The sequence below is a fragment of the Phaethon aethereus genome, assembly GCF_964289735.1.
Source record: "Phaethon aethereus genome assembly, chromosome: 3".
In the NCBI taxonomy this organism is placed as follows: domain Eukaryota; kingdom Metazoa; phylum Chordata; class Aves; order Phaethontiformes; family Phaethontidae; genus Phaethon; species Phaethon aethereus.
Window position 1 is genome coordinate 34,426,542 of NC_138576.1, and position 21,316 is coordinate 34,447,857.

At 43.5% G+C, this 21,316-nt stretch overlaps 1 protein-coding gene across 1 annotated transcript; it reads right to left on the reverse strand.

Annotated features, from left to right (window-relative positions):
• Positions 1 to 2,216: 2,216 nt before the first annotated feature.
• OGFRL1 (opioid growth factor receptor like 1) lies at positions 2,217 to 11,500 on the reverse strand (the record flags this gene model as incomplete). The annotated part of the gene is made up of 7 exons (XM_081997696.1): positions 10,904 to 11,500; positions 8,896 to 8,982; positions 8,250 to 8,331; positions 4,939 to 5,017; positions 4,780 to 4,846; positions 4,502 to 4,647; positions 2,217 to 2,976 (listed from the first exon to the last, which is right to left on the reverse strand). The coding sequence occupies exons 1-7, from the start codon at positions 11,171 to 11,173 to the stop codon at positions 2,217 to 2,219; spliced, it is 1,491 nt and encodes a 496-aa protein (XP_081853822.1). The 5' UTR covers positions 11,174 to 11,500.
• Between the last annotated feature and the right edge of the window lie 9,816 nt (positions 11,501 to 21,316).

A 21,316-nucleotide genomic window follows, 5' to 3' on the forward strand; every position in this document is an offset into this window, starting at 1 on the left:
CCCTTATTTCACTTGAACACTATGCATTTTTTTAAAGTGTTTCACCTTAATACTGAAGTCCATAAATTGAAGGATCTGTATAACTACCTACCTTATAGTTATGTTCCTCATACACAGGGTATAAATTTTCCCTATGCCATTCAAGAAATAAGTATGTAAAAACAACGCTATTGAGCTGGCATGGTTAGGCACTCAATATTTAAAAAGTCATAGGCAGAACATGAAGTTGTCCTCCCTGTGCATACACGTGGCATCAGAGTCCTTAACTACACGGATCAATTTTATCTCAGCATTTTCTGTCCCCTTCTGCTCTGAAGGTCAGAGGCAAACATGAACCAGGGGATCCTAGTTCAAGTCCAGGGTACTGTGAAAGGCTCCTCAGCACCCTTCCAGCTTTAAAGAGGCCGTGGCTGCGGGAGGAATTCTCTGGGGCATTTCTGCTCGGACAGACTTAAGGCCTCCTTGAGTGATCTGGGTTACCCTTAAAAAAAGTCCTTGCAAGTCAGCACAGGAAAAGAAGGGATACATCTTCCCTGCCTCTTTAGGGTGGAAAGAGCCTAATCATTGTCCATGGGTACCAAGACCTCTAACTGCCACTCTATTTGATCCCAAGAAACAGTGCTATGTGGGGAAAGCAATGGATGATGCACTGCCATGATGGGAATTAGTGAAACAGAAAAATACAAGATATTTTGTCTATGCTCTGAAACCCCTGAAGACTTTGTCAATTTAAGACTTGAATAAAGCCCTGTAGCACTCTGATGCTCAAACACTAATCAGCCACTTGCCTCATAACATGTCACCAAAAATACATTAAAGGCAGTGGATAATGTATACACTTTTAAATAGAAAACACATACAGAAATTTTAGACTATTTTAGGACTGTAGGAAGTGTGAGTTCCACCTGCATTATTTTTTGATTCGTATGCTACACAATTAACTTGCTGGGTACTACCTTGTTTGACTGAATGGCATGAAGTCAGAAGAGGCTACTCAGGGAAAGCAGACAGTCCTTCAGTGAAGAAAGTTGGGAAAGATCTTAATTGGGAAATCCCTACCTGCTGGGCTCCAGCCGGGCCAGCAGTCTGGCCTCCCTCAGGATTTAGCCAATAATCAAAATAACATTAAACTGTGAAGGACCTCTGATAGAGAGCAAACAGACAGCTGGAAAGAAGCATCAGGACTGCTTTTCTCTCCCAGATCAGCAGCAGGGGGTTCAGCATTGTGCAGACCTTACCCAAAACTGGCCAAGAAACATCCAAGTTCAGCTACAATCCAGCTGGACAGGCCTGGTGACATTTTCTCTGATGGCTTTGATGATTAAGCAGTGCTTTGTGGTAAAGACACTACTTTTCAGCTGTCCAGAGGCCTTCCAGATGCTGAACCCAGCTGGGGGAGTTGTTTTATTACAGCTGATCAACAGACAGCTTTCACACTGAGACCAAATCTGAGTGACCAGAGATCACTCCCCCAAATTAGTAGTAGCAACAAATAAGTCAGAAGAAGTGAGAACTTAACGTGGACTAAAAGAAGTCTAAAGTGCAACTTCCCTTGCACCCAGAAGCTGTGGATACAGTTTCATTGTAAGTTAAACTTTTATTCCATGTACAATGATACCCAGCTGCATAGGACATTTTGATATCCGTTACTAAGTGTCTCCGACAAGGATGCTAATCTAAGGTAAAAGATGCTGTGCAAATACTGCCATTAAACATGAACATAGTTCCTAAAAAAAAAAAAAAAAAACAACCCACTAGGGAAAAAACTGTGCTCTCAAAATTATTTCTAGTCATTTCATAAGAGGAAATCAACACCTAAAGCATATTAAAATAAACTTTAAAAAAAATCTTATGTTCCAAGGCTTTCCTAGTAAGTTACACTTTCTTTTTTTTTTTTTTTTTAAACACCGGGTGAAATTAATGGCAAAAAAAATAGATAAGCTTTCCTATGCAATCTGTCTGGAAAAGATAATTAATTTCTTAGTTTTGAACATACATGATTGTTTCAAAGAGCCACACCTGGTTGACTGCTGATAAACTGAGTTTGAAAAAAATAACATTCATGAGCCTAACAAAGCCTAATCTAATGCATTTGCAACAAGCATAGTCTCATGAACATTTTATACTACACTAGATGGAAATTTCACCCAAAATGAAGGAGCAATGAATAATTTGCTTCATTCAATATGAAACATAAATGATTTTTAACCTCACGCTCATGATTTGAGCTCTTCCTTGTTTTTTGTGGCGGTCCCCCCTGAAAGCGTATCCTTATCAAGGTTATCTTGTAGATCTGCTGATGTGTTATTTGAAGAATTCTCAGTGTCACATAAATCTTTCTCTATAGTGCCTGGGTGATTTCCACAGTCACTATTCAGATTTCCATCATCTTTTTTGGAATGAGAAGCCTCCTCCTTTCTGTCTGATGTATCATGAATTTCTTCTGATTTTGAAAGCTGACCAGTATCGGTATCACTGTTCTTTTCACTGTTGCTCTGCCTAACAGCATCACAGTTCATTTCTTGGTTATCCTGGTCATTTTCTTCCCCGTTTTTTGTGAGTTCTGCCTTTCTTTCTTCAGTTGTTTTAGCAGCTGAGCTTCCACTTGCTGGTGTATTCTTAGGCTCTTTTGGTTTCTTATGCTTAGAAATGTAACTATTGTGAATAGAAATTGGAGATGCTGGCTTTTTATTTGTTTTGCTTCCCTCTGATTTCTGTTTTCTTGGGGGTCCCCAGATAAAATGCTCTGAGGGCATATAATGTTGCTGGGCAAATCTCAGGAGTTTCCTCCTTTCTCTTCGGTCTCTAATAGTATACACAAAATATTCTAGAGCACTTTGCTTAATGTTGGGAATGGTATCTTCCACAAGAGCTTCATGGAGAATAAATTTTACCAGGGGAGATTTGAAACTCTCATATCCAAGCTCACCAAGACTTTTCAGAATTCGAGTAATTCTCAAGTAGTTGTGTTGAGACCTTTGGAAGAAAAGGGTGAAAAAATTCCATTGAATCAGGAAAAAAAAAAAAAAAGCACCTTACAGATACAGAACTGGAACTACAATTCTTCACTCCTTTTTATCACTTCCTGTACTTTAATTTCTCACAGCTGCTGAAGCTTGCTAACACCTCCTTTGCTAGCATGTTGTGAGTGAAAATTAATGTCTGTAAAATGCACTGAGGCAACAGGCTAGAAAAAAATTAAAATCAAAGTATGTACTGATTTTGATTCCTTCTGCTGCACGTATTCTTTCTGAGGAGAAAACCCAGTCACTTTGTAAAAAGTCTCTCAGTAATAGAGCTACAGAACAGGATTCACTGCATTTCACTTAAGCTATTTAAAAGCTGGATCTCCAGTCTGGACTAGCTACCTGCACTTCTGATACAGCCAGTGCTGGGAGAAAAACAGGCACCTCTGGAGAGCAAGTCCCACTGTCCTAAGAAGTGTCAAAGATAAATGGAATGAACTATCTTCTGGAAGTGCTTGTGAAGAGCTCTTTCCCACATAAAGTACACCTAAGTAAACAGTAAAACTTAAATGCCTAAATTTTAGGTGACTAATATTAGGTAAGAAGAGTCCCAATTCGTAACTTAAAACTGCATAGCTACTCACTGGTGAGACTATAGTAATTACAGTGTAAAAATGTGCAGTGAGTAACATTTGGGCTTCCTGAAACCCTGTTTTATCTGTGGCATGAGCCTGAGCCCACACCCATATTGGCTCAAGTAAAATGAATAACAAATTATTTCCATTATTCACCCAAAATGATCCATCAGCAATTCTATCTACAATCTTTTATTTGGATGGAAGTACAAAACACTGCAAGAAAACAGTCTTCAGCTCTAAGGCCAGAGGTATTAGGAAAGTGATCACAAGATTTTAAAGAGATTTTGGTACAACTAGTGTGCATGGGACAAAATGCAGTGTAACTTTCTGCCCCACACAATGCCAATGAAAAGTAACAGATGTAATTTGCTGCAAGCTGGGCTAGAGTTTGACTTAATGCATGTCTAAACCTCCCTAGTTAAGCATTGCAATTAGAGTATTAAATACATAATATTTCATGTTTTGAGGAGGGAATGAAATCTTGTTATTTAGCTTTCATACATGTGTGGAGAATTTGACTTTTCTCAGAAAGAAATGTGAATACAAAGATAAGACACTCGTTCTTTCCAACTGAGAAGCAGCACTTTAGGATCAGGTGAAAATGCGTTCAGTAGCATGACATAAATTAATTCGGAACCATGATCTTCTTCAGCACCATGTCAAGTTGTATACTCAGGGAATTCAGTGATGTCAGTTAGACTGGTAATGGGTGAGAAGCACAATCAAAAAAAGGGGAAGGAGGAACACACACATACAGACACAAACCAGGCACTGACTATTTCTTTTTCTCTTTTTCCAGGCAATCTTTGGAAAATCTATCTTCCCTTTCTTTACAAAACAAAAGACTAAAGACATTCTGTGGCAATTCTAGAGAGTGGAGTGCGTGCCATTACTTACTCATTCAAATGTTGAAATCTTTCTTGCCAGTTAGCAGCTCGTGCTACGTTTCCAGTTTTATCAATTAGTTTTATTCCAAAAAACTCTAACATCATTTTGTAAGCCAAAAGGAATCTTCTAATTGCTTCTTTTGTTTTCTTGAATTCCTAATAAACAAAGAATACATCCAAAACTCTAAGTGGCACTAAAGCAAGTACTTCTGCATTGTATAAAACAACTCTATATAACAAAAAGCAGCTATGTATCAAAATTAATGTGATGAGCTCAATTTGTATTACCTCAATTTCATATGTAGTTAATTCTTTAGCATAGAAGTTCAGACCTTGTTCCCTCAGTGGGAAAAGCCTGTTAAAAGAAAAAGTGCATTATGGCTCACAGTATATGAACAATTAATCAAATTAATGCTTTGAAACAGAAATAGGTAATAAGTGACCAACCACTGTATGTAAGTGTGGTTATGCTCCAGTTTTTCATAGTCTCCTTTCCATTTATTTAGGACTTCTTCAATATAAACCCCTGCACAAAAAAAATTTGAAAACTGTCAGGTAGCCATCAAAAACAGCATTCAGCTACATACAGTACCTGCCATGTTAACATAATAATTGAATACATTCTTTAATTCTCTTTCACATACTATGTGAAATAAGGTCTATTACAGCATAAATAAATTAATTTTAATTCAAAATTAATTTAGTTACTAAAACTTAATTAAAAAGAGATTTATCAAATTTCAGTATAAACAAAGCCAACTGACTTACAATGAGTTACTTACCAGCAGAGGGTACGTGAAATAACCTCTGTAAAACATACTTCCCCAAAAGTTCTCATGTCCTAGATCCCTTTATCACACTGACTGGTAATTAAAAAAACATTTACATAAAACATTGCATCATGAATCACTTGTCATTGCTTTAACATGACAAAACTCTGCGCGCATATATTAATATAAAATAATATTAATAGAACAAAGCCTCAACTCTAAGAAATCTCCCATTCCAGGATTCTCTCCAGCTGCAAATAACATTATGAATGGGAAATTTTTCTCAGTTTGCTGTGGCCAAGAGTCTTGCTGCCATTGCTATGAGTTTGACCTTGGGTTCTCAGGTCATGCTCAACAAAGAGAATTTCAGCTTTCAGTGGTCTCAGAACAGTTGTGGAGTTCAGTCAGTTCCTCTTGGAAAGACACAGTGATAGAAAAGGGGGACAAAGTACATGTAAAAGGAAATTAATCATTCTTCACACTGAGACCATGCTCGTGAAATTCAGCCATGGGCCAGGGCACTTTTCCAGGCACTGCACAAATACACAAAGTACATAAAAGAATGTTCCTCGTCTCAAAACCTGTACAGTCTCTTTCCATGAATGAATGCTCAGAGTTAGCCTGTTCCTACTCTGAAAAAAACAACAGTTTGACCACTGCCACACGGCCTCTCCCAAAGCCAAATAGCATAGGAGCGTCCTAAGAAGCCCAAAGCCCCACACAGACAGTCTCCTATTATACATTTGAGATCTCTCTCCCCCCAGTGAAAATTTCCACTTGAGTCTCAGTGACAAAGGAGAACCTATTTGGTACTTTTCGTCAAGAAACAGAGAAAGCAGCCAGTCAAAGGGGCTGCCAAGAACATGGGGTTTCCAGTGCAGGCAAGGCTAGAAAAGGACCTTACAAAGAGGACCCCCCACCACCACTGCACTGTATCCAACCTTCATATTTCAAGTACTGGAAAACTTGCTGCTCAATTCCAGGGCAGAGAGAGGCTATGTCTAAGTCAGAACCACAAGCTAAATCTGTAGGTCACAGAATTAAACTTCAGATCTAGTATTGTACTAGAAATGTCTTTTTTTAATAACATTCCCCAGTAGTTCAATCCCTAACATGGTAGCTTAGACTCCCTCTGAACACTCTTACAGATCCACAGACTTAGGTCAAGGTGGTGGCGACTCCTTCCTATTCTCAATAAAAACTTCTATATAACCAGAGCTCACAGCCTTCAACACTTCAGCCTCCATGGCTCATCAGCTACGTTTGACACTACCAACTGTGATTTTCTCCTAAAACATTAGGATAAAATTTATTTTTTACAAATTTTAGGAGGAAATCCCTCCTCTAGCTTTCCTGACTGTCTCTTCTCATGGCTAATCCTCTGGAATTGCTCCTTCATTTTGCACTTTAAAGAATCTCCTCCACCCCCCCCAGCTTTTCTGGCTTTCAGTTTCAGGTTCACATGCTCCTCAGGTTCACATGGACCTCAGTGTCCTTCTCTTCCTTTCTGTATCTGTTCTCTGTGTAATGTCTCCTGAATTTGCTACCTCTGTACCGGTAATTCACAGATCTAACTCTTCTTCCAGTCAGGCTAAAAACACAGTCTTCAGCATCTGCCTGTGGATGTCGAGATAAAGCTCAAGATGATTAAAACAAAGGTCTGTCTTACCTTTCTTTCACATGACCTGACTTGTTTTCTCACTTGCTGAGGATATTATCACTATCTTGCCTATAAACAGCTCTTATCTTCAACCTTCCTATATGTACATCTTTAGACCCTTCTATATAACATTCCTTCCCATCCAGAAGATCATCTCTTCCTGTCAGAACTTTGACGCTTAGTACCTCAACATCCTCTTTCCTGACGTTGAAAACTGCCCTTTTGTCACGCTTATATCTACCCTGAATGCTGCTGGTAAGATCATGTTTCTAGACCATGGCTTTTTTATATTGCCTTTTTTTTTTTTTTTTTTTTTTTTTGCTTTGCATTCTTCCACTGTGAAGCCCTTTTCTATAACATCAAACAAAACCCATACACATTCACTTGCAAACCCTTTTGTGACCTGTCCCTTCCTACCTTATCGGAACACATTTGTTGCTATGAGACTGATCCTGCCTCTGACAGGATTCTGCCTCAATAGCAGCCTCCACGTCTCACTTGTTCTGTACTCCCATGTGCACTTCGGTATTTCCTCCCAAGCTGCTCCCATGCTGAGAGGATCTTTCTGCAAACACCTTCAAAGTAGCCTCCTCATCATTCTTTTAAAACTCTCAAAAGCTTATTTTTTTGCCTGCAAAATTTTTTTGGCCAATGGCTAAGCTCTCATGTGCTAAGACTTGTATCTACCATTCTAACCAAGACTAGTTTATTGCCTCATTCGGCTTCCCCATCTGTCTGCTACCCTCTTGTCTCTCATACTTTGCTTGCAAACTTCCTAGAGCAGGGTTTGTCATCTTTCAGCTCATCCTGTGTTTGTGCAGAACCTCCCATATGAGGTGCCTGCTCTACTACCAGAATCGCTAGGGACTTTGAGAAATGAATTTATTATTGTTATTATAATAATCACACATAAGGTAGTTACAACACATTCTCTTTCCCTTACACAGCGCTAGGGATAACACCCCTATCCCTGCCACTCCTATTCAAGCAGCAAGAGTTTGGGCAGCATAGCGGAGCAACTTTACCTTTGTTTAATAAAAGGTAGTGCCACTACTGTAAAGCAGTGGTACAAACAACGCCCTGTACTACATCATGCTGAAAATGCAAGAGAAAAAGCACCACCTCCCTAGAGCAAAGGCTAACTCTGATTTAAGCATAACCTGCTCCCATGTTATCAACACATTACTCCAACATGGGAGGTTCAAGTCGTACAATATATAACTATACCCCTTTAATTTGTCAGCACCACAATTATCACTAGTTTCACTTCATCACTATTATTAGTGACCATTCTTTTGTTATCACTATTATTGCCACAGATTACTCACCATCAGGTTTAAAAGGGATTTTATTTTTGTAAAAGCGGAGATTGCACAAGTCATTTTGGTATCGAAGATCTTTAAAGTTCTGCTGAAAGAAAAGAAATAAGACATTATCAGCCTACAAAAATCGATCAAGAGCATTCGGAAAGTGATACAGAGCTCTCCAAATAATTTGAGGACTAAAAAATGTCAGAGTTCTATGAACACTGGAAATCACTTAGAATTCCTCAGGCACTTAAAGATTCAGTTTAAGGATCTGTAAGTTCCTTCCGGTTGGTACCTTCTCCTACTGAGGCAGAGGTCTGAGCATCTAGCACCTTGACTTTGGTCTCAAGGAACTTCCCAAGACACAAATAATAATAAGTCCAAACTCTATCATCTACCCACTTTGATGTTCAAGGCGCAAGCCTTTTTTTGGCCTCCTACCGCTGCTGCCAGGCTTACACATCTCACGTGTTTGCATGTACACCCGGGATGAAAAGACGTTGCACTAGTTTCACTGCTCTCCCACTGGCATATGTTGGGCCTCTGCATCAGCTTTTTGAGTCTTCTCATTCCTCATATTTATTAGACACCACAAAGGTTTAGGACTGTTTGGGTTGTGTGCTGTCTTCTACTAAAAAGCCAATTTCAAACCATAAAATATTCTTACCGGATACTGGTGTCGGTACTTGTATAAATCTCTTGCAGCATAGAAGCTTCTCTTTGGCTTGGCTGTCAGCTCAGTTCCATCACCACTCTGAAACAGTTAGAAAGTAGATAATAACCATACACACACACTAAATAGCGGATTTGTGTAATATAAAAAAAGATTATTTTTCATGATGGATTTCAGCAACATAAACATATAGAAGTGCATGCATTTGCCTACTGTTTGGTCAAACACTGACAATCTCCCTGCTGAATACTTAACACCACACACTTTAAACCCAAATTAAAAAATAAAATAAAACAAAACACAAAAGGAAGATTATGAAATGTCCTTCCAACGAGCCTGAATTTTATTTAAATCAACAGGTTGACTGTAATTTCCAAATGCAAGACTTCAAAGTAGCCTAGCAAGTGCTAGCACAAGATGAAATAAGTAACTGAACATGAAAATGAAGAGACTCTACTCATTTTGAACAGGAAATCATTCTATTTGCAAAGACTATTCGTCATGTGCACATTAACTTAATCGCCATTGTTGCATCCTGTGCAAGAAAATGAATAGCCATGGACAAGGCAAATTGCAGTTCTAACACTTTCTTTAACCATTTTCTATTACTTGTTTCTCAGAACTTAAATTGAAAGCCTAGTAAGAAGAACCACTAAACCCCAAAACAAAAACCTGCTTAGAGAAAATACGTATGTACGAGAACTTGTACTTCACTGGCTGTGACTTGAAACAACCAGAGCCCACCAAGGTCAATGGAAATAATCCCACTGACTTCAGAGAACACTTGAAAAAGCTGCACTCATTGAAAAAAAAACAAAAATGAAGCATTAGTGTGCAGAGACTTCAACTTGCTACCAACAACTTTACTGTCTTTGTAATTTCTTTATAACCATACTGCAGCTAGGAGTTTTGTATTCTTTAGTCTCGTAAAGTAAGTCTCTACAACAAAACCAAAGGCGAAACGAGAAAAAAAATTTTTCATTCCACTCCTTGCAACACACACGTAATAGGTTAAAGTCAAGCCTAAACAGGGAAGTTCCCTGTGACTGCACTAAACACTTCCCTTTATTATTGCCCATCAATCACACATCAATGACAAACAGGCATCTGTTTTCGTTTTTCCTGTTGCAAGACCAGCTTTGGCCATACCTACAGGCACAACACGCTTACTTGAACAAGCGACACCCCTTCACGCTCAGTTATCAGGCATTGGTATCACTACGTATCAAGCAGAAAAAGGAAAACCATTTATGCTTATTTAATTTTGCAGAATTTTTGAACCAAATATAAACACAATACATCTAACAAGCTAAAAAAAAAAAAAATCCAGAAGCTCCACCCTGCCTTCAATTCTAACTCAAATGAAATTATTGGCAAAGCAACCCTTTATTTCCTTAGGGCCGGCATTTTTAAAGGTTCCTAAAAGACTGAAACTTGCTCCCACGGAGTCGTCACAAATCCCTTGCCACGTATGAGCCGATATTCACATACTTAACCCATTTAACGAAGAGGCCAAGTTCAAGACTACACATTTAATGTAAAGCAGAACCTTCCCCACAAACAGCGGCAGCGACCGACAGAGACTTCAAGGCCGCGGTGCGTGGGCTACCATAACGCGGCGGCGGGGGACCAGCCCGTTTCTACTCCAGGTGAAGAGCGGGTTTATCTCAAGCCGCCGTCACTCTTCATGCAACGGCAAGGACCCCGCACCGCGCCGCCTCGCCGCCGGCAGCCCCGCGCCCCTGCTCCGGCCGGCGGCTGCCGCGGAGCGGGTAGGGCGGGCGGCAGCGGGGCTGCCCCGGCACGGCACGGCACGGCCCGGCGGCTCGGTTCGGCGCCGCCCGTTCTCCCCGCGCCGGGGAGCGCAGCGGGGCAGCGGCAGGAGCGCCCTGCCCGGTCCGGCGCCAAGCGCCGGCCGTGCCTGCCTGCCCCGGCCCACCGCAGCACGGCCGCCGGGCCCGCGGGCAGGGCGAGGCGGGGGCGCGCCCGGCGCTGGCGGTACCTGCTCGGGGCCGGCTGCGTCCGCCTCTGCCCGCTCCCATTCCTCCGGCGGCGGGGACGGGGGCGACGGGGGCTCCTGGGGCCGGCAGTCTGCGGCGGGCGGCTGGGCCGGCTCTTCCCCGCCTCCCGCGGCGGTGCACACCCCCTCCTGCCGCCGCGGCTCCCCGCCGGGATCCGCCGCCTCGGGCTCCGAGTCGGTCTCCCAGGTGGAGTCGCAGTCCTCCACCGTGGTGGGCTCCTTGAAACTAACCCCGCTCAGCAGGCTGCCCATCGGGCAGGGCCGGGCCGGGCCCGCCGCCGCGCCGCCCGGAGGCCGGGGAGGCCGAGGGCTGGGAGCGGCCGCGGGCTGCCTACGGCTGCGGCATGGCGGGGCGGGGCGGCGGCGGTGGGGCTGCTCCCTCGCCCGCCCCCAGCCCACGGACAGGCGCAGGGCGGAGCTGGAGGCGCCGGGATTTCCACAGGAGAACGCACTCCCCGTCCCCCGCCCGCCCCACACCGCCCGCCGCGCCGGGCCCCGGCGGTGGCTGGCCTCGGCGGCGCGGAGGCGTCCGGGCGGTCCCCGCGCCCGGCCGCGGGGCCCCAGGGCGGCCCTGGAGGAAACCCGTGGTCCGCAGGGAGATGGAGGAGGAAATTGCCCCTCCGACGAGGTGCACCCCGAGGGGGGTTTCTCATTTTGGAGGAGACCTCGGTGTACCCTAAAGGGTTATGAGAAAAGCAAGTGGGCGTGGATGTTTATGGAGAAGAGGGGGTGGCAGCTGCCCCAGAGCAGTGGTCTGTGCAGCAGAATACTTATTTGGTGACAGATGCAGCCGTGTTACCAGCAGTGTGCAAACACGGGTTGTCCACTAGCCGTGGGAAGGGTTGTGGTGAGGTGGACCTCAAGGAATACACAGGTGCCAGAGGGGACAATAGTGTGGTACCCAGCCAGTTTCAGCTGCTCCTAACCCCCTCGAGAGTTTGGGGGTAAAACTGACATGCCATTTATGGATGGATTTGGCAGGGTCAGTGGCGGAGTACTATGTCTTTGGCTAGAGCATGCGTTCTGGACAGAAACACTGCCTGGAGTGAAGACCCGATGAACTGAAGGCTTAGTACATTGTTTCAGTAGCTGCTCTCACCCTTATGATTAAAAATGTGTTCTTTGTTTCTAACTGGAGTTGTCAGGCTTCAGTTCACACTCATGGATTTCTGCCTTTTCCTTAAAGACAGTTCTGTGGTGTGCAGTATATCGACTGCTCCCAAAGATGTGCACTATCGCCAAGTCATCTCAGCCCTCTTCTTGGTAAACCAAACAGGTCAAGCTTCTTCAGCCTCTCACCGTAAATTACCTTCCCCATTCCCTCACTCAGTTTTGTGCCTTTTTTCTGCCGCTGCGTCAGTTTGAGCATCCTCTTCAAGTGCAGGTACCAACATTTAACTGGATGTCAGGATCACAAGTGTAGAGACGATATCATTTTGTTTCCCAATCCACTCTCTTTAAACTGAAAGATCATTTTAATTCAAGTTGTCACAGCATCATGCTTAGGTGAAATCACACTTAGGACAGGAAATAACTGGGAATACCCTGGTTGCCAGGCCTTGCTTCAGGCAAGCTTATTTGCAGCTGCAGCTCACCCAGGCTTAGTGGGCATGGTGGTGTCAGGTTGATGGTTGGACTTGATGATCTTAAAGGTCATTTCCAACCTTAATGATTCTATGATTCTATGGCTGAGCTATAAGCCTGTCCTACGGCTCACTCTGCCACAGGTGCCCACATCTCTGCCTCCCCCCACCGTCACCTACCTTGGCCAAGACAGTTCTCCTCCTCTGCTCTTGATGGAGATTAATGAAGCCTGTTCAGCCATTCCAACACCCCTTAGCCGCCATCATGCCAGCTGCTGGCCTCCTCAGGACCCTGCTACTCCCACTCAGTCCAAGATCAAACCTGGTGGTCCCAGCCAAGACACCCACCCCAACATTCAGCCCATCCCCTGTGCCTCTCTTTTAGCCCCAGTAATGGAGGTGGTCCTCGTTCCACAATAATGGGATGACAGGATGATCTTACACAAATTGGTCAATCTTGCCCACTCACTCTTCTAGTGTTGGAAATGATCATTTAAGGATACTTACTGAAGGATTTAAGAAACACAGTTCCTTAACAGTCTTTACCCTGACATATCTTTGCAGCTTATGAAAGATCAGAGCTTCAGAAACCTCCAGAGTAAAAGGTTGCATCTGAATCTTCATTTTAATAGCCACCAATGGATCTATACTGTTTGCATACACTTTTGACCTCCGTTACATAGTGAGACAATGTTATACAGTTTAAATACATTATCTAGTATATATGTTAGAATACAAAATATTATAATTTTATATGATGCTGATTAGTTATTTTTAATGAGAAACAGAGTATATTGCTCCTTATTTGCCTCCATGCTACTCAATTTTTATAGACCTCTGTCACTTCAATACCTATTGCTTTTCTTCCAAGACACAAGGTCCTACCCTATTCTGTCTTACCTAGCATGAAAGCCATGGCATTCCTCTCATCATCTTTGTGACCTTTTCCTACAGGTTTTTGAGCTCTACTGGAACTTTTTTGAAATGGGATATCCAGGAATGCAAGTAGTATACAGGAAGGTTCAGCCTCATTCTTGCCAGTGGACAGTGGAATAAAAAGTCCCCATCAAGAAGGCACAAGCAAGGTTATAAGAGGGCAAGCAGTAAAGCTGGATGCTAGAGATGCAGTTGGGGGAAAATAGTCTTTTATAAAACTCATGCTTATATCTCACATTTTTGGAGACTTCATTCTTCTTTGGCCTTATTTGGAGGAAAGGCAGATTTGTTTCCTGCTTCCACAATATCTCCTCTCACACTGCTGGCATAGTTTGAAGGAACTGACTGAAGAAATTCTGGTATCTGCAACCCATTTGTCTTGACTGCCTGCTGCCTACCTACTTCCATTGACCAACATCAACTGGTCCCAGCATAGACCAGCTCTGCTTCCCCTCCCCTGCTGCAGCTTTTGTCAGTGCTCATTCACATTGACTGTGTTTATACTAGGGGCAGCAGAGCATCAGAAACATGCCTTGTGCATGCATCAAAAATCAGGTGAATGTTTTGATGATATTTAGTTTGCATGGCAATTAATCCCACAAACTAAAGATCTTCCTGCAAGAAATCTCAGTCTCTTGTGCAAATAACTGCACCTTATTATAAAAAGCTCAGTTCTACACGGAGGAGCAAAGCTATCAGCCAAATCTCATCACGGAGCTTTAGGAGGATTTTTAAAGGATCTGGATCTTGGAACACTGATAAGAACTGGGAGTCAAATTAATTGACTTGGTATTGGTATGGGAAGCCAGTGCCAAGAGCAGAAGACTGCTTTGACTTACAGTAGTCTGTGCTGCTGGGGTGATGTGATGGAGTTTCCTGAAGTACTGGGATTTATTTCTGGAATTTCTTGAGGGTCAATAATTAGGTATACCATATTGCTGGAAATCTACACAAGAATTGACAGAAATGAGGCTGGCTGAAGCCTAATCAGGTGGTGGTGGATTGCCAGGGTGGTGCAGGTTTTCCTAGCCAACCAGAAATGTTGTAAGGTGTTCACTGCTATAAAGGAGCTTATTATCAGCAGGTAGGCTAGAAGAACTCTCAAGTTTTAGAAACAAAGTTGACTGCTTGTTGGTATGACACTTTAAAAAAAGGCAGTGGCACCAATGATGCAAGCCTTCAAAATGTTCCAAATACCCATCCAAATAATTTCAGTGGATTCAGTTCTCATGCAGTTGATTTTTGTCCTTTAGCTTATCGTTGGACAGCAGCTAGTTTCTAAGTGCATTTGCTCAGGAAAGAAAAATTGAACATCTCTTATGTAGATCAACATCCAGCAAGAATCACTTGTTAAGACAGTGATGGGGCCTCCAGTTTGTGTCTATTGAGACCTGGCTGCACTGTTGTGCAGCTGAATCAGGAACGAAGGGTTCCTTCCCTGAAAGTCATCTGCTATTTTTATCACGTTACTTGCCACCATCTCTCAGCTGCCTAGAAGGACACGAGGTTGACTTTTTCAGACAAGAATACTCTAAGCTTTGGTTGTGGTGGGGCAGATCTGCACTTTGCCAGGTGTGTGCATTTTTTCCATGAACAATGCCTTCTTTCACACTTGCAGCTTATTGCCAGTTCTGGTTGTGAACTGGAGGCAGTCAGGATTCACGAAGAGGCTCTAGCACCTTACATAGCTTCTTAGAGCTGTATTTGAGAGCTTGAACAGATCCCCACAAGACATATCTTAATTAAAAAAAAAATTAATTTCAGTTATCTCACAGTCATAATTGATAGTAATTTTTTAGAAGGTGGTGAATTTTTGGCACTTGAGCTCACCAAAGTATTCCAGTACAACAGAAGATGACTAAGTGCTAAAGCCGGGAGGACCTGTTTCAGTCAAATAGTTTGACTTCTGCATTACACAGGCTGGAGGAGTTCTTACAATAACCGTTTCTGAAGAATGATAGAAGACCTAGGGGAACACAGACCACTGTCACATCAAATACTGACTTTCATAAAGCTGATGAAAAAACATAAGCATTTGACTGCTGGTTATATACTTTAATATATATTTTAAACAGCACAGACTACTGAAATTCTTTTTTTTTTTTTCCTATCATGAGGACATGGTTTTATAAGGACTTCAAAATGGTTACCACATCACTTTCTGGAAGCTAATGCTGCATGTATATCAGTGTGATAACTGTAAAAATTTATTAAAATCTAAATATAAGGTAATTGTAATACTTCATCATTATCTTGTGAGGATGTTTTGAATAGGATACCAGAGAGGTTAATTAACAACCATGGAGAGTCTTACCAACCTCATATTAAGGTGATATAAAGCTGGGAGGGATTAAGCATCCTTAGAGGATATGAATAGACTACAAAACCACTTTGATAAATGGCAGAAGAGGGCAAAATAAATAATGTTGGTAAAATGAAATTTAGTCAAAATAATGTAAAATGATTCATAGTGGATACTTAAACATGCAAAGGTAGATTTTAGAAATGCAGAAAGGCAGCAATACAACAAAAATGTCTGCGAGTTACAGTATTATTAACATACATTTGGACAACGGTCCAAATATACTTGGACACCAACATATATTTAGACACCAACATATATTTGGGCAAGTGTACAAAGTCAGATAGGTATGACAATGATTTATATGCTATAGCTGTAGCTGACTGAAGATAATTTATAAAGTTCTCCATAATTTTCCTCTAGTGAATGTCATTGGAAATGATTAACTAACTGGAAACTCAGAAGTCAGGTTGTATATTTGCGTAAATTTGTTTCTATTGAAATCTAAAATTAATCTGCAGAGAAGAAAAGACTTCACATAGATCATGCTAGACATTACAGATCAGTATATTAAGCTCACTAAGGCCAGTGGAAGTTCTTCCCTTCTTTGCTGGGTTATGATTACAACCCTGAAAACCTTAACTAAAGCTCTGCTTATTGGAGTGTCTTGTATTCGGGCTCTGTAAAAGGTCACAGCCAAGGCAAGACCAGAACAAATTAATAAAAGAGTGTGTTACCTTAAGACAGTCTGTCTAGGTGGTCAGAGAAGTAGTCTCAGTCTAGTCCTTAAACCTCTAAGATTCTGCTCAGTTTCTTCCCAGACTGGCCTTTCAAACACAGCACAAGACTGCAGCCAGTTTCTTCAGAGGAAATCAATCCAGTTGTAGGATGCAACATGGTCTAAATGAGCTTCTGTGCAGGAACCCCTGATTTATAGCTAGGGTCCTACATCACCCTTGTGATGGACTGAAACCAACTGCCTGGGTTAGATGCTCAACTGTCCTGCAGCAGGTCAGCTGCCTGACACCACTGATAAGAAATGACATTTACTTGCCAGAAATTCACACAGGGTTACGTGATGTCATTAAATTTGCTGGAGGGCTCCTGGACTGCACCAGGCAAGCTAGTAATTTTGGCAGTGGAACCTAGAAAGACATTCTTCTCCCTGAAAGACAAACTGAGAGTGTCGTTCAGAAGCCCCAATATAGGCATCAAAGTGCCCTTGGAGAACAGATCCCTTTGTGTATCCATCTTCTGCTGCAGAAGGGCACAGCTGCTCCCTAGGCTTGGTAGGCCCCGCGGTGTAGCTGCCAGCCCCATGCAGGTGTCTTGGCCACTCTAGGACATCTCAAAAGGAACGATACACCTGCTAGGTGTATGCTTAACACATATAGGCATAGGCCAACTATGCCTATATGTGGCTGGTTGGTTGGCTGAATCACTTTGAAAGCTGCATGGACTGTATTGACCAGAACTCCATTTATCTAATGGACACTTACACCCCTAGTTAGCTTGTAGGCATACAGCTATGTGTAAACAACTAAATTTAGGTGTTTTGTTACAAACACTGGTTTTGTAATAAAACTGGCGGCTCATGGCTTAGACAGGTGCACTCTTCGCTGGGTAAAGAACTGGCTGGATGGCCAAGCCCAGAGAGTTGTGGTGAATGGCGTTAAATCCAGCTGGCGGCCGGTCACAAGTGGTGTTCCCCAGGGCTTGGTTCTGGGGCCGGTCTTATTCAATATCTTTGTTGATGATCTGGATGAGGGGATCGAGTGCTCCCTCAGTAAGTTTGCAGACGACACCAAGCTGGGTGCGAGTGTTGATCTGCTCAAGGGCAGGAGGGCTCTGCAGAGGGATCTGGACAGGCTGGTTCAATGGGCAGAGGTAAATTGTATGAGGTTCAACAAGGCCAACTGCCAGGTCCTGCACTTTGGTCACAACAACCCCATGCAACGCTACAAGGCTTGGGGAAGAGTGTCTGGAAAGCTGCCTGGCAGGAAAGGACCTGTGGGTACTGGTTGACAGCTGGCTTAACAAGAGCCAGCAGTGTGCCCATGTGGCCAAGAAGGCCAGTGGTCTCCTGGCTTGTATCAGAAATAGTGTGGCCAGTAGGAGTAGGGAAGTGATCGTGTCCCTGTACTCAGCACTTGTGAGGCCACACCTCAAATACTGTGGTCAGTTCTGGGCCCCTCACTACAAGAAGGACATTGAGTTGCTGGAGCATGTCCAAAGAAGGGCAACGAAGCTAGTGAGGGGTCTGGAGTACAAGTCTTATGAGGAGCGGCTGAGGGAACTGGGGTTGTTTAGTCTGGAGAAGAGAAGGCAGAGGGGAGGCCTTATCACTCTCTACAACTACCTGAAAGGAGGTTGTAGCAAGGTGGGCATTGGTCTCCCAAGTAACTAGCAATAGGACGAGAGGAATTGGCCTCAAGTTGTACCAGGGGAGGTTTAGACTGGATATTAGGAAAAATTTCTTTACTGAATGAGTGGTCAAACATTGGAACAGGTTGCTCAGGGAAGTGGTGGAGTCATCATCACTAGAAGTATTCAAAAAATGTGTGGACGTGGCACTTCAGGATATGGTTTTGTGGGCATGGTGGTGTTGGGTTGATGGTTGGACTTGATGATCTTAAAGGTCTTTTCCAACCTTAATGATTCTGTGATCCTATGATTCTATGAAACTTGATCCTGCCCCTAATCTCCCTGAGAATCTGTATTTCTGTTGGGAAGGCGTACTACAGACTGTCTTTGCCATTGGATGCGTAAATGGACGTTTCTGATCTGACAGCACATAATATCTCCTGTCTCGAACTTCCAGAATTCCTAAACCAGGCACTTTCTACCTGTGCTGGCCGTAGAACCTGACTTATCAGTGTGTTCAGAGTAGGCCCAAACACCCCAAAACTGTGTAATTGTCTTCTCTGTGGCATTAACCAGAGACACAGACTGATAGCCTTCTTGAGCCTGAGCAGGCTTCTCATTTTGGGGATTTATATGCCCTTAGGCATCTAACATGCAGATGCCTAGGCCTGAGCTAATCACACAACGCTCCTTGTGTAGTCAGTGGAGAAAAATGGGCATGTCCAGAGATTGATCCATATCACCCTAAGACAGGCATTTAAATATGTAAGCTAAATCACAAAAGAGTTGTGTGTACCTACTCATTATAAAGGAAGCCAAGGTCTAGCCAAACTCAGGTTTAGATATCAGACTTTCAAATTGCAAAAATTACATGACATGGCCCAGTCCCACACTCTTAAGGTTTTCTGAAGCTATTGAATTTTGAATAGAATATCCAACTTCCTATAGGAACAAGAGACAGAAGCCAATTGAACTCCCTGACATGAGGACTATCTGTAATTGGTCATACCACGTAATACATTTCCAGTGATAGACTGAGACAACCCTTGTTTCAAAGTAACTGTTGCCAGGTATGTGGAACTCAAACCTCCTTAGGAAGACGCAGGGCTTTAACCTTCCTGCCATGTTCTATTGAATTTCTTATGCATAAGATCACAAAGACAAGGAGACTAACAAGAAAGTTGTCTCCTCCTGGGTCTTTGAATGAATAGCCAGTCTTTGGCTCTATGACCAACAGAGAAGTATGAAAAGAGTAGAAAGAGATCATGGCATCATACAACCCTGATATGTCATTATACTGTGCTTTATTTCCTCACCTAAGCACAGCAGAAGTTGTGCAGAGTCCCTTCCCCATCCATAACGAGTCCATTCCCCATCCATCGTGTTCTGCTCTGCTCGGGTTAAAGGGCCTGACTTTAAGGCAACATAAAGCCAGGGCACCTCCTGAGAGTGCAGCCCAGCAGTACCAACGTTCAGCCATCACAAATTTGGGCCACCTCTGCCAGCTGAAAGAGAAGCATGCACAGGCAGTAATACTTCCATTTGACTAGACTAGGAGCTCATGCTGTCCTGTAAAAGATATTGCCAGTAAACCATTATTTCAAGGCCAGACTCTGCTTGTTCTTTCTTAACTGAGTTTGTGTATGTGACTGTGTGAATTTATGTAGTTGGGATGGTGCAGCATAGCTATTTCAAAGATCTAATTGACATCAAGATCGATGTGACTCATGGGACTCAAAGGATCTCTACAAGTGAAAAAAGTCCATGTTAAATGATATGCATTTGTGCAGTTCTGTAGTTTGCTTTTGGGTGGATGATTGCAGATTTTGTACAGTTCATCAAGGATGATTTGAAAATGCCTAAAATCATTGATCTCTAACTCCTCAGCAGTTAGTTCCAGTTGGAGGCTGGCACAAGGCCAAATAACGCAAGTGGAACAACTGCAGGCAGTGACTCTGCCACCACCTGCTTTTCATCCTTTTCCATATCATGCTTTGTATGTGATCTGTAGAAAACCTATACAAATGTATAAACTGGGGAAGAAGTTCATTAGGGAAGCCATTTTTTATTAGGTCACTGATGGTCCACAGGGCTTTTACCTTGGGATTAAGGCAAACAGAATCACAGAATCACAGAATCACTAGGTTGGAAAGGACCTTTAAGATCATCAAGTCCAACCATTAATCCAGAACCACCATGTCCCCTAAACCATGTCCTGAAGCGCCACATCCACACGTTTTTTGAACACTTCCAGGGATGGCGACTCCACCACCTCCCTGGGCAGCCTGTTCCAATGCTTGACCACCCTCTCAGTGAAGAAATTTTTCCTAATATCCAATCTAAACCTCCCCTGGCGCAACTTGAGGCCATTTCCTCTTGTCCTATCACTAGTTACTTGGGAGAAGAGACCAACACCCTCATCGCCACAACCCCCTTTCAGGTAGTTGTAGAGAGCAATAAGGTCTCCCCTCAGCCTCCTCTTCTCCAGACTAAACAACCCCAGTTCCCTCAGCCGCTCCTCATAAGACTTGTGATCCAGACCCCTCACCAGCTTCGTTGCCCTTCTCTGGACACGCTCCAGCACCTCAACATCCTTCTTGTAGTGAGGGGCCCAAAACTGAACACAGGATTCAAGCTGCGGCCTCACCAGTGCCGAGTACAGGGGCACAATCACTTCCCTACTCCTGCTGGCTACACTATTCCTGGTACAGGCCAGGACGCTGTTGGCCTTCTTGGCCACCTGGGCACACTGCTGGCTCATATTCAGCCGGCTGTCAACCAGCACCCCCAGGTCCCTTTCCGCCGGGCTGCTCTCCAGCCACTCCTCCCCAAGCCTGTAGCATTGCATGGTGTTGTTGTGGCCAAAGTGCAGGACCCTGCACTTGGCCTTATTAAACCTCATACAGTTGGCCTCTGCCCATCGATCCAGCCTGTCCAGATCCCTCTGCAGAGCCCTCCTACCCTCCAGCAGATCAACACTCCCACTCAGCTTGGTGTCATCTGCAAACTTACTGAGGGAGCACTCAATTCCCTCATCCAGATCATCTATAAAGATATTGAACAAGACTGGTCCCAGAACCGAGCCCTGGGGAACACCACTCGTGACCGGCCACCAGCCGGATTTAACGCCATTCACCACAACTCTCTGGGCTCGGCCATCCAGCCAGTTCCTCACCCAGCGAAGAGTAAACCCGTCTAAGCCACGAGCCG